Here is a 13,031-nt window from a genome sequence, read left to right on the forward strand (position 1 = left end):
TCAATTCAATTCATTTTATTCAGTATGGCCCAAAATCGCAAATTACAAATTTGCCTCAGAGGGCTTTACAGTCTGTACACATACAACATCCTCTGTCCCGAAACCCACCATCGGCACAGGAAAAACTCCCCAAAAAATGAAAAACCCCTTCCAAGAGGGAAAAAAGGGAAGAAACCTTAGGGAGAACGTCAGAGGAGGGATCCCACTCCCGGGATGGACAGACTACAATGGATGCCATGTGTACAGAATGAACAATGTAATTCTGTCTATCTCTACATCTCTGGGTCAACCGCTGAGACCTGGCTTTTAGCACAAGACAATTGTTTACAGAATGTTTTTACCACTACATGCATCTCACAATTTCCATCAATTCTTTTTCCAGTGATGTACTTTATCTAACCTGCACTATATGAGCTGGCAGAGTTAACACAGCTTTGGTTGTGCAACAAACAAAAAAACATTCCATATGTATGTTCGTCCCCTGAAGACAGTCTATTAGTGCTAACACACACCGTCCTCTGTGTATTGTTCTACTCCTGATGATTACACGGGGAACATCCCATGTTACAACACACAGCCTATCGTCTCATATCACATAACCCATGTAAGAGATGAGGATGTGGAGGGGTGGCTGAGGGGAAAGGGACTGGCAAAGCATTAATACTACTCACTGGTGCGGTAAATTAATTTTGGATTGCTTCTCTGGGTTAGAACAAAATTGTTTTGTTGAGGGGAAAAAAAGAGATAAAAGGTTTTTAATTATATTGGCCAATTTATTCCACAAAATAAATCCCCACTAAAATCGGTCTCCTCAGAAGCAGAGAAGATGTGTCAGTTGTGGTGTAGTTATTAAGAGTTGCCGTTCGCACACAAACACACATGTAGACATTCTGCCATCAGTCCTTTTCACCGCACTAGACTGAAGTTTAACACCCGGTTACTCTTCCTGTTTATGGGAGAAGCATAGTCTTCAGAAAGTACAAGTTGCGAGTAATTAATACATTTAAATCTCTCTACCTCTTTGCTCCACTTTAACTAGTTAAGGGGATACATTCATGTTTGTTCTCAAACTGCTGCACTCAATCCAAATCCTACCTTGTCCATTTTCCAATTTCCCAATCCATCACAGAGCGGGGGAGAAAATCTAAGACCCCCCAAATTATATCAGCACTATCATTTATTCATAATTGGATATAATTGAAGGGCAATAACTGCTGAATGTGGCTTGTTCTTTATGGGGCTTCAGGCAATTAGTGGGGGAATTACTGTTGACTTCTACTGACATCCTACAATTTGCTGTCACTCTGGGTTCAGTTGAAGGCTTTCTGGCAGAGGTGTGGACCTTCATCTGGCCGGGCAGCGTTTCTGAGATCGGAGTGAGACACCGAGAAAAGTTGATGTCGTCTTCGCAAATAAAACATCTTTGTGTCGAGTCTTGGCCAATCAGCGTTGTCTACAGAGTCTACGTTTCCCTCCAACTTTTCATCCCTTCGCTCCAAATTGAAGTTACCGTCGGGACTACTGGATCAGCAATGAACACTAGTTTTGAGGTAAATTGTTCGCTAGGAACGATGTAATATGCTGTTTAACTAACGAAGGTAACTCGTGTCAGGATCTCCGATCCCCCGAGTTGGTTGATGAGAAGAATCGCAGCACGTTGATCAATTAAAGTCAAAAAGTTAACATTTATTTAGAAGACACAGCTGCAAAGCAACATTTTGTATCATGCTGCTCTTTGCACATCAGGGTCAAATACAGGACACTTGAGACACGGCTTTAGCACAAAACAATGTTATAATATATTTTACCAGTACATGCATCTCACACTCGCCATCCAAGTTATACGTCGTAATATTTTTGTCACGTTATCCCCATCAAATCTTCCCACCGTGATTTTTTAATCTAAAGCTAGCATGTCAGCTTGATATGACGTTAGCTAACGGTCTGGTTGGTTAAGGCAGTCACTTTTTTAACCTCAAATTGGAATGAAGTAAATGACGTAGTTTGACTTTGACAACAACATGATTTCGTGGTCATAAGAGGCCCAGATATCGATAAGATAATGTGGTCCGTTTCAGAATGAAAGAGTTGAAGGAAGAGGATGCAATATATGTAGCGCAGCTCGATGCAGGGCTGAGATGCAGGTGGAGGTCAAAACAGACGTTAGAGGAGTGCAGTACAGCTTCCCACTGTCCCGGTATTTTATCAAAGGGTTAGGGTTAGAGTTAATAGTGTATGCTTAAAAGACCAGTAACATTATGACCTTTGACCTGTGCAGTGGCTGTAGATCCACTGCTCCAGTCATCACGTCAGGATAGTGTTACTATAGCTACATGGAGGAGGAGAGGCCTTAAAGACAGAAACAGGAGAAAATGTATTCATGTAGTTAAAAATGTAAACAGCACATGCAAGTAGGAAGACTACCAGGGGATTGTTTTGTTGTGGTCAGAGATATATTTTTTAAAAGATCTAATCCCAATTGTTACCGTTACAGCTGGTTTAGGGATGAGCTTGAAGCTGCATAAAGGTGGGGCTGTCACTGGGACAGTGATGACTGACTGATGACTCTTCATGCAGTCACACACCTGATCCTGACAAAAATAAAACAAACTAAAGACAAACTAAACTTTCTAAAAAGGTTTATACTTCACAGTAATGAAATACCTTGAACTCTGCTGCAGAGCAGATCAACATATAGGTGTCACGGTGTGGTTCACTTCATGTTATATTTTGTAGTTTTCTGCCACTTGTGTCCCCGGGTAACTTCACTTCCTGTCTTGTCCCGTCATCCCCTGTGATCGTCTAATAGTTTCCACCTGTGTCCAATCACCTGCACCTCCCTTGTGTATTTAAGCCGTGTGTCTCTTGTCGCGTCATTGTCTTTCGCCACGCATGTTCTTGTCTTTTGTCTTGGATCCCCGTAGGTTCATGCCTGTGTGTTTTTGCCCCTTGGCCTTTTGGATTTTGGATCTTGTAACTATTAAAGCCTTTTGTTTCCTGCAAGTCTGCATTTGAGTACTGCCTTCCACCCGCACCCCTGACAATAGGTCCAGTGCAACTGAATACGCTGCATGATGTTGAGCTTCTTTTATGTGTTCAGCGCTCTCTGCAGTCCTGAGTGTCTTCACTGTGAAGTGGAGGAATCACAGAGGAGGAAGACCTGAAGGAAGAAGTGGATATAACATTAGAATGTTATACTGGATGTACGATTAGTGTTATTAAGAATATTGAATTCATACAAAATGAATACGTGTATACAGTGCTGTAGTGGTAAAATTAGAGGTGGGTAAACTCTGAATTTTGTGATCATACAGACCGCGATGCGAAGCAACGCAACGCGTCGCGACTCTGTAAGGCTGTCCTGGCTATATTGCATTATGTTAGCAGTAAAAGTCATATACAATCAATGACAATGAATGACAACAAGTTCATTAAATTTATGAAAACAGTGAAGAAAAGTATGTCAACAGAACAACACAATTGCAGATTAAGAACTATCTACATATGGAGTCTCCTTTTCACAGTAGTGCCGAGAGGGCCTCCTTGTCCTCCACGTCAGGTCCTGCCTTGCACAGAGGAGCCATGAACCCCAGAACACGTGTTCCTCTGTGGTTCTCCTCTCTCTATTGGACCTGGTGTTTCTCTTCCTGTGCTCTCTGCATCATTGCCTGTCCTCTCACTGCCTAAATACAGAATTTAAGAGTTAACCAGTTAAGCAGCCAGACAGCATAAGTTAAAGGAACACTCATGTACTACACTGCAAAAAAAGGGTGTCTCAAAACAAGATAAAAAAACTAAATTTGAGGTAAAATGTACTCAAAACAAGTGAAATTATCTGTCCATGCAGCTAGATAATTTCACTTGACAAGATTTCTTGAATTAAGATAATTAAATCTAGAAATAAGCTTGTCTAAAGAGGTATTTGGAAGGCTTAACATAAGATGAAAATGCTGGGTTTAAGATCAGATTACTTAAATTTAAACTTTTTAAAGCCTCAAAATAAGTGAATTATACTAAATATAAGCATAAAATGCTGGTTGTAAAATGAGATTACTTAAATTTAAACTTTTTACAGCCTTAAAATAAGTGAATTATACTAAATAAAAGCATAGAATGCTGGTTTTAAGTCTAGATAACTTAAAATAAACTTTTTACAGCCTCAGAATAAGTGAAATATACTAAATATAAGCATAAAATGCTGTTTTTAAGACTAGATTACTTAAATTTAAACTTTTACAGCCTCAAAATAAGTGAATTATACTAAATATAAGCATAAAATGCTGGTTGTAAAATGAGATTACTTAAATTTAAACTTTTTACAGCCTTAAAATAAGTGAATTATACTAAATAAAAGCATAGAATGCTGGTTTTAAGTCTAGATAACTTAAAATAAACTTTTTACAGCCTCAGAATAAGTGAAATATACTAAATATAAGCATAAAATGCTGTTTTTAAGACTAGATTACTTAAATTTAAACTTTTACAGCCTCAAAATAAGTGAAATATACTAAATATAAGCAATTACCCATTTTGTTTTCTTACTTTGAGCATCTTAAAATCTAAAGCCTGTCCTTTTTTAGAATAATGGTGCAGAAATAACATGGCTTAAGACAACATTTATTTAACATCAGCAAGTCAAGTTTGCTATAGACATTTGAATACTTTTCCATAAAAATAAAAGAAATTAAAAGCAAAAGGGCAAAAAACAAAAACACTTCTCAGCCCTCAGTTATGGATTTTTCCTTAACTATCATTTTAAATACAGGCCTAAATGAGGTAATAACTCAGTGACTGTATAAGCTTGTGCAACACAAAACTATTATTAGGCACAGCTAACAATAACAACTCACAGCTAACAATAAGAACTGGCATGACAAAATACTCAGCTACTTCTCAATGAAAGACTTCCAATCAGCCATTGCTTTCCTGTAAGCACTAGTGGCATCTTGATCGTGGATTGTGTCACCAATTACCTCTGTTTGAATAACTGACAGGAGCGTTGCAACACATTTTGGATATCTTAAGTGCAAAGTGTAGTAATATGCCATTAACACCAACATCCCGTCTGAGAAATCTTCCTGAGGGAGGGTGGTCACAGGTACATTACCCACAGCCACAATGGTGGTTGAGCCATCAGAAAGCAGAACTGGGGAGGAGAGAGGATGCTTTTCCAGGTACAGGGCAGGGTCTTCGCCTGACTGGAACAGAATAAAAAGAACAATGTGTAAAGTGAGAAGAGATAAAAATGTATTGAAAGTCAAGTGCATGTTCAACATAAAAATTTAATTTTTAGATAAATGACCAAGTTGCAACTAATGACACTCTTGAAATAGTCATTATTATATACAAACACTGATGAAAAATATTGATTTATTATTACACTGGAAGAAATAATCATGAATTACTTCAAAATGGGCAACATTTGTTTGACAGATCAAGGTGTAAGAATTTAGGATGGATTAACAATGGATACAAGCTGATGCAAGGTGCATTTTTATGTTTCTGGGATGAATTAATGGATGAATTAATCAAAGGTTTTTTGTTTAATCAAACATTTCTTGGTATTCCTTTCTGTGAACACCATTTGAGGGACACTAGAAACACTTTTTTGCAAAAAGTATCTGTGATTGTGAACTTAGGGTGTATTGTTATGTGAACATGCACAACAAATGTGAGAAAATAAGAGGACAGTAAGGAATCAACACACAAAAATGTTTTTACCTTCAGGACATGAAGAAGTGCCTCACAGCTATTTCCAAGCTTCTTTGGTGGTGAAGTTGGTGAGGGGAAAAGGGATGGGAGTGCATTGAAGAGGGCAAGCGTGAACTCCACTAAAGAATAGAAAGATTGGTCTGAATGGTCTGAATATGGTATAAATCAAAATACATTTGCATATGGAACCGCAACTTACCTCCACGGACATCCAATGGAAAGGGGGGTTTCAGGGCTTTCTTCCACACACCATAGAACTGCACCTTGGCACAAAAGTCTGCCCATCTTCCTTTCACTTCCTCGATGTATCTGCTGTTGGTGCCACCTACTATGCGCCGCAGCTCATCCATTGCCTAAGACAGCATTGTGCACAGTTATTCAACCATTGGACATTTAGAACACAGATGGATAGACAGTAATTCAAGTGCAAGTAGTGGAAAAGAAACATACATTTCGAACATCTCTAAAGCATGGATATGCCTCAAAGATTTTTGCAGGTCGGTCTTCTTCCCTTGTAACATCTGCATCAATGAAAGCCCGTCTGGCCTTAAACTCAAGGTCTAAAACTTGAGCAACATCACTTTGATTGGGTTTTGCATTTGGCTTATTGTACATGTTGCTCAAGGTTTTGTAGTGCCTAGCCTGCATTTTCAGACTGTCCTGGCCGACTGAAATGGCAAAAAACAGAGCAGACATTTCAACGTAAACACAACTTTATTGCATTATGCAGGTCGGTCTACTTCCCTTGTAACACTCAAATCAATTAACTTAATTGATACAATAATACAATAATTAGTAATACAAAAATACAATAATTTTATGTTGTTTATATGAACAATGGGAGTTGTCTGGAAAAAGAGTTTCCATTAACATCCACAAACTAAGGAAATTTGAATTTAATCTCCAACCGTTTAGACTCTGATTTGCCACTCTGAAAGTCATTATCATGGATAACAGGCTGAGAGGTGTGCTGAGGTGGGCTTACCAACATCATCCTTTGCAGGCGTGGTTGGTGAAGCGATCACAGTCCTGAGTGAGGAGCCTGAGGCTGATGCGGATGGCAGCAGGAAGGTTTTGGTCTTTGGCTTCCTTGGCACAGAGGGGGGTCGATGTGCTGGGAATGCTTTTTGGGGAAATAATGAAAGAAATAAAACACAAATAAAAGCATGACAACAAGCAAAACCGGCAGATAAACACAGTGCATGCCTAACCATAAACTCTATAGTTTCATTACATGATTAGACAATTTTTAGACAAAAAAACAGTAGTCTAACAGCACCCCTTCATTTTTTGCAAACAATTTGCACACCTTCACTGGAGTTGTCCTCGGTAAGGTCATCATTGCTCTCAAGAAGTAAGGTATTATCACTTGAGTTGCTTGTGTCTGTCCAATCCGTCTCCATGTCTTGGTTGTCTGCACTGAAGAGAGCTGTCTTTGCCACTCCTCTTTGTGGTACAGAGCCTTGCCTCTTCCGTGGGGATCTCATATTTTGGAGTCGCTTGTACATTTTGGTGTAGATAGTCAGCTGTGGTAAAAGAATGTTAGATACGTTGTTTGTCTTGTTGCTGACCTGCCCAAAGTTTTGGTTTAGATAAAAAAATAATACTTACATAAGGCATGTTTGGATCATCATCCCGTAACATTGGGTAATAGTCTATAATCTTCTGTGACATGGCTCTTATTTCCAATTTTGACGGGTAACTGACTTCTTTCCCCATGGGACTAGCACGCAGGATAGCAACCATACTGGTTATTGTGTTCCTTACAAGTCTGCAACATAGCTCCTTGGACAGTTTGTAATTTTTTTCCTTTCCATTGCAGAGCAGTGCAAAGTATTGACTACGCACCATGTCTAACTCTGAATCTGTGTACACCACATACTCTGGAGGGTCTGGCATTTTCATTTTTTTCTCAGCAGATATGGGGGTTGAGGTTTGAGGCTGGCATGGTGGCATGGCACAATTGTTGGCATCTTGGTCCGTGGTATTTTCACACTATTAGAATTGTGTGGAATAAAAACAAAATGCATTAGAACCATTAAAATGTATACTTTACTAGTTTTTACTGATTCCAATTTGTGTTTACATTTTCACTGATGAAATTCCAAAGTTTCTTTCTTTTGAGGAAATTCTCTGGGCCAGGAAAAAGATCCCTCAGGTCATCCCGGCTAAGGCCTTTCAAAGCCTCCTCATCAACACTGGCAGCTGTGAGATATATGACAAATATCTATCTTTAGATAAAGCAGTAGCAAGCTACAGAACCAATCAATTTATTTAGTAAGGCTGTACACTGCAGCTAGAAGGTAGTGAAGCACCAAGGGCGGAGGGCATTTTTGGTTAATTTGGTTAATAAAAGATATCGATTGACTTGACATTGTATAAACACATATTTTACATTGTCATGTATTGATTCATAAGAGTCCAAGCTTTCAAATGAGGTATAATGACTATGCTACATAACAATCTGATGAATGGCGGATGATTTACAATGTTGGGGGGGAAGGGTAACGTTCCCGCCTGCGGGACACTGCAGACCGCGTGTTTTTAAAATGTGGGATTTCTATTTTACAACCATATATTTTGCTTTAGAATTCTGACTCTTACTTAAAATGTTTCATCCTAAGAATATTATAAATTCGTTAAGCAAATTACGGTTGAGAAAAAACCCAGAAAGCAGAAAAATGTTGGATTTCAAATAAAAGTATTCAGTTATTAATAAAGTACACTCCATAAATAGCATCAATGCATCAGATATAAATTGTATTCATGACTTACCCTCCAACACCGATAGAGTGGCATCGTCAAAAGTATCCATCTTAGATTCATCAGCTCCCTGAAGCATTAACAGGCGGTACCGTAGAACTACCCGGGAAAACCCATAGGCAAACAGAGTTCGTTAGCTAACGGCTAGCGTGTAAAAGTGCACATTAGCTAACAATTAGCTAGCTTGCTAAGCATATACCGACATAGTAATATTTACTAATTCAATAAAGTTTACTGACATTGAGCCGCTCTTCTTGCACTTCTTCGTCAAATGTAACGCACCCAAATCTTTCAGTTACTCAAGCGGTGAACCGCGAACACTGACGTCATTGAGGTGGGACCGTTGGAGGACATGAACTGAGGATGCGCAGAAATGATCGGACGTAAACATGAACATGTTAGCAAAATATTATTTTTAAAAAACTTACCATCGTAAAATTAATTAAGTCGCATTTATAATTAGAGGAATGTATTGTTAAAATAATAACAATATATTTTATGAGTGCCCCCCTCCCCATCCACCTCTGGATCATTAGCCCGCGACAACAACGGTGCATCATGGCGGCGTGGAGGTGTATGATATGTTTCGTCTTTGTTGCTTTAAGTCTTAAAGTACTCCTTAGCCACATTAATAAAAGTCACAGTCGCAGCCCGGATTTTTGGGTTTACTGTGGTATTGATGGATGTGAACAGGACTTTAGAGTTTTTAACTCTTTCTTTCGCCACATTAAACGGACGCACCTTCAGTATTTGAGGACTGGATGCCCACCAAGCGGATGGAGTACGACGCCTTCTTCTCGGTCTTTGGGACAGGAAACATTTGGTGTTTCGGTGTTTGCCAGCTGTAGCACTCCTGCAGCGGCCAGCACTACGGCTGTCCCACCTGATGCCTCTTTACCTGAACCGTCACCACAGCCTGAAGCTGACGGCCGCCTTGAGTCCGTAAGTTTCCACAATTCAATTTATTTTCAATCTTATCGTGCCAATTAGGTTGCTCTCTGTGTGATGCTGACTTGTTATGTAATTTAATATTTTTGTCCTACATATAACGATATATTTAAATATGGGCCTCATTGAATCCACACTGCGAGTGTGCGCGTTAATCATGCATGATTTGAGTAGCCTATGCACACTTTCTCTTTCATAGGTATTATCTCCATTGAATGCTAAGATTAAACATTAAAAAAAACATTTAATTCCTCTTACCTTAGACGATAGAGCTGCTCAGGTTCCAGACCAGTGAAGCGAATACGGGATTAAAATGAAGTCTTTCCCCTCTCGGGCATCTCCTCAAAAATGTCCATTTCCTTTCAAATCAATTGCAACTTTGACTGTGTCCATCTACTCGCTCTTAAAAAATTACAACTCATTTTATAAAGGAAGACGCTGTTGCTGTGACCTCCAGAACCAGACCTGATATAGCTAGATCCGCAGCGGCATTCGCCATCAGTGTCCGGGAACAGTGCCAGTTATCACAGGTAAATTTATCTTCATGGGCAAATGCTTTAATGGTACTATTAATTTAAATTATTCTAATGTAAAATATGGGCCTGTGAATTATATGGGTGCCAAAATTATTTACATTTTAAATATTTTCCCAGAGAACTGTCAACAGTGTCATCTCAGGGGTGCAACAGTACCAAGCTGCTCTCATTGACACACTAAGGGAGAGAATCAGAAGGGTGTTTGAAGAGAATCCAGACACAACTGCTCAGCTCCAAGGGGAGGCTTTGGCTACGTTTGATGCGTTCATGGATCCTTTCTCAACCACAGCATATGGACAGAATAAAACCATCCGGGAACTATTCAATCCAGTCAACCCAGAGGAAGTTGTGGTGTCCCAGAAGATTTGTTGGGTAAAGCGTGGTCTTTCAAGGGTCATGGCCTTAAGAGGCAAAAGTTTTTACTATGTACCACTCATTCAAAGTCTTAAGCAGTTACTGACCAATCCCAGAATCTTCACCATGTTAACCACTGTACCACAAAGAAGTGAGGGATTCTTGTATGATTTTACTGATGGAGCCCTTTTTACATCCCATCCATTATATTCTCAAAGGCCAAATGCATTGCAAATACTATTGTACACCGATGAAATTGAAATATGTAACCCTTTAGGCGCCCATGCCTCTGCAAATAAATTACTGATGTTTTATTATAGTTTAGGGAATATAGATCCAAAATTTAGGTCGAAGTTGGCTGCAATAAGACTCCTGGCTATTGCCAAGGCAAACAATATTTCTCAGTGGGGTGTTGATGTTATACTAAAAAGAATCCAAAAAGATCTGACACTTCTGTACAATGGTGTTAGGATTGACACCCCAAATGGTGAAATTGAGTTGTTTGGTGCTGTGATCGCCATATGTGGAGACACACTTGCCCAACATGATATTGCTGGATTTAAACAAGGTGTTGGTTTTGCTTATAGCAAATGTAGACATTGTGAATGCTCCTTTGAGGATATGCAAAGTATTTTTGAGGAGAATAGGTTTGCTGAAAGAACTTTGGAAAAGCACATTAGGCAGTGTGTTGAAATAGATAAGGCAAGCACAGAAACATTGAAAGCATCCCTCAAAACCACTTATGGGATTAACAGAAGAAGCAGACTAGTTGATGTTCCAGCATTTGATCTGATCAAACAAACACCACAGGATATAATGCATGTAATTTTTGAAGGTGTTGCACCAATGGAAATAAAGCTTGTATTAAAAAACCTGATTCTGTCAGGACAGATAGAATTAGATGAGATTAACTCAGCTATTCTAAATTTTCCTTACTCACCTCTAGACATAAGAGATAAGCCATGTCCTATTAGTGTCAGTACTTTAGCTGCTAATGACAATAAATTAAAGCAGTCATGTGGACAAATGTTGATACTTTTAAAAATCCTACCTTTTCTTTTGAACGGTATGGACAACGAGTATGTCAAATTTATTCTCAAGTTAATTGAGATTGTTCAAATTGTCCTTGCTCCTGTTATTTCTTTAGAAACCGTATTACGGCTCAGACGCATGATTGAGCAACATCTGCATCATTTCAAAGAACTTTTCTCTGAAGCCAATGTAATACCCAAGCAACATTACATGTTACATCTACCAAGCCAAATCATATCTCTTGGTCCATTAATAAGAAGTATGTGTATGCGATTTGAAGCTAAGCACAGTTATTTTAAGCAGTGGGCTTCTAAGTTAAATTTCAAAAATGTCTGTAAATCGCTTGCAAACCATAACCAGTTCCTTGAATGTTGTCAAAATGAAATAGGCATTGAGCATCCAATTTTTGCTAGTGAAAGAGAATCGGGGCCTGTCTCAGCTGTCAAAAATTTTGATTATGTCAAGAGAAAAGTCAAAGATTTTCTAGGCGTAGAGGTCATGCAATCTGTTGTCTCAGTGAAATGGTACATCCTCAATGGCAATAAGTACATTAGTGGTAAATCTATGATTATTGTAGATGTAGATGATGCTTTCCCAGTGTTCGGACTGATAAAAGATATATTTGTGATTGATTCCTCTTATGTTGCTTTTGAGTACCAGCGTTATGAGACACTGAATTTGAGTCCAGAATTTCTGGCATATGAGGTGGCAGTTCCCAATGTTGCCCAGGCTACAGAATTTGTACATGAACTCATTGACTGTATTTCTTATTTTTCTGTTAGTTTCAAGGAACATATGTTTGTGCCAATAAAATATAGTCTTTGTGATATTATTGCCCACAGAAGTAGACATTAAAATGGAGGAATGAAAGGGAAGCATTGATTTATTGGGTGATCAAGTTTGCCGGTTTCCTGGGCCTGTTTTTGTTAACAAACTGTTTTGGTCATTAAACAATTCCATGGACTGTATGGTGAGTTGTGGTGAAGGCTGTATAATTTATCCTCACATTGTCTGAACATGCTTGAAGTCAGAGCAATAATAAACTCTGTTTCTTTCAGATGCTTTTTGTGTGACTCTTGAATCAAGCAACTTGAGTTTACTGAATCTTAAAACAAGCTTTATTGATGAGAATTTGAGGGAGAGATGTAAAAGATCTTAATTTAACAGTTATTTGACTCATTTTAAGATGTCATGCCTATTTGAGACAAAAAAGATAAGGTTGTGCTTGATTTAAGATTTTAGTGTAAAGTTAAACACTAAAAATAAGAAATTCACTCTTAAAACAAGATCAATTGTCTAACACTTCTAAATCTAAGTTTTTTTTATCTTGATAAGATTCAAATAATTTGCAGTGTACCTATGTCATCATAAATAGCCTATACAGCAGGGGTTTTTTAACATTGAGAACAGACTTGTTTTCTAATCTACGCGTCACCAGGCGTTTTTCTTCTCGTGTCGGACCTTCTCGACCGATCCGCGAAATATTGTCTGACATGATACCGGTCCGTGAGGTAAGAAAGGTCGGGGACCACTGGGCTTATCCACAGCGTGTGGTTACACACCTCCTGGATCCTGATTGGTCGCTGATTGCAGCAGCTGCAAGGCGCTGATTGGATGCTCACAGACCGCAATACAGCGCAGATGAACATGATTCAGACTACGCCGTTTATATGTTCAACAATAGGA

At 38.8% G+C, this 13,031-nt stretch overlaps 1 protein-coding gene and 1 long non-coding RNA gene across 4 annotated transcripts; one reads left to right on the top strand and one right to left on the bottom strand.

Moving 5' to 3' along the window:
* Nucleotides 1-4,596: 4,596 nt before the first annotated feature.
* Nucleotides 4,597-8,832, bottom strand: LOC120818175 (uncharacterized). Of its 3 annotated transcripts, XM_078103013.1 has the most exons (10): nucleotides 8,715-8,832; nucleotides 8,488-8,574; nucleotides 7,799-7,917; nucleotides 7,324-7,707; nucleotides 7,022-7,238; nucleotides 6,698-6,835; nucleotides 6,163-6,380; nucleotides 5,912-6,065; nucleotides 5,722-5,831; nucleotides 4,597-5,198 (listed from the first exon to the last, which is right to left on the bottom strand). In XM_078103013.1, the coding sequence occupies exons 2-10, from the start codon at nucleotides 8,552-8,554 to the stop codon at nucleotides 4,887-4,889; spliced, it is 1,719 nt and encodes a 572-aa protein (XP_077959139.1). In that variant the 5' UTR covers nucleotides 8,555-8,574; nucleotides 8,715-8,832; the 3' UTR covers nucleotides 4,597-4,886. The 3 variants fall into 3 exon arrangements, with proteins under 3 accessions (XP_077959139.1, XP_077959140.1, XP_077959141.1); XM_078103014.1 differs by lacking the exon at nucleotides 7,799-7,917 and having other exon boundaries at nucleotides 8,715-8,828; XM_078103015.1 differs by lacking the exons at nucleotides 7,799-7,917; nucleotides 8,715-8,832 and having other exon boundaries at nucleotides 8,488-8,675.
* On the top strand, nucleotides 8,798-12,402 carry LOC144407977 (uncharacterized). Its single transcript, XR_013467711.1, has 3 exons — nucleotides 8,798-9,417; nucleotides 9,855-9,953; nucleotides 10,077-12,402. It is a non-coding gene; the product is annotated as an uncharacterized LOC144407977 (long non-coding RNA).
* Nucleotides 12,403-13,031: the final 629 nt, after the last annotated feature.

Source organism: Gasterosteus aculeatus, chromosome 5 (assembly GCF_964276395.1).
Source record: "Gasterosteus aculeatus chromosome 5, fGasAcu3.hap1.1, whole genome shotgun sequence".
In the NCBI taxonomy this organism is placed as follows: Eukaryota; Metazoa; Chordata; class Actinopteri; order Perciformes; family Gasterosteidae; genus Gasterosteus; species Gasterosteus aculeatus.

Bases quoted from the DNA above. Each gene is read 5' to 3' on its own strand.
- LOC120818175 (XM_078103013.1), bottom strand. From the start codon at position 8,554: ATGCTTCAGGGAGCTGATGAATCTAAGATGGATACTTTTGACGATGCC. The intron at 7,918-8,487 runs GTAAGTCATGAA...TATATCTCACAG, and splicing joins CACTCTATCGGTGTTGGAGG to CTGCCAGTGTTGATGAGGAG. The intron at 5,832-5,911 runs GTAAGTTGCGGT...TCTATTCTTTAG, and splicing joins TCCATTGGATGTCCGTGGAG to TGGAGTTCACGCTTGCCCTC.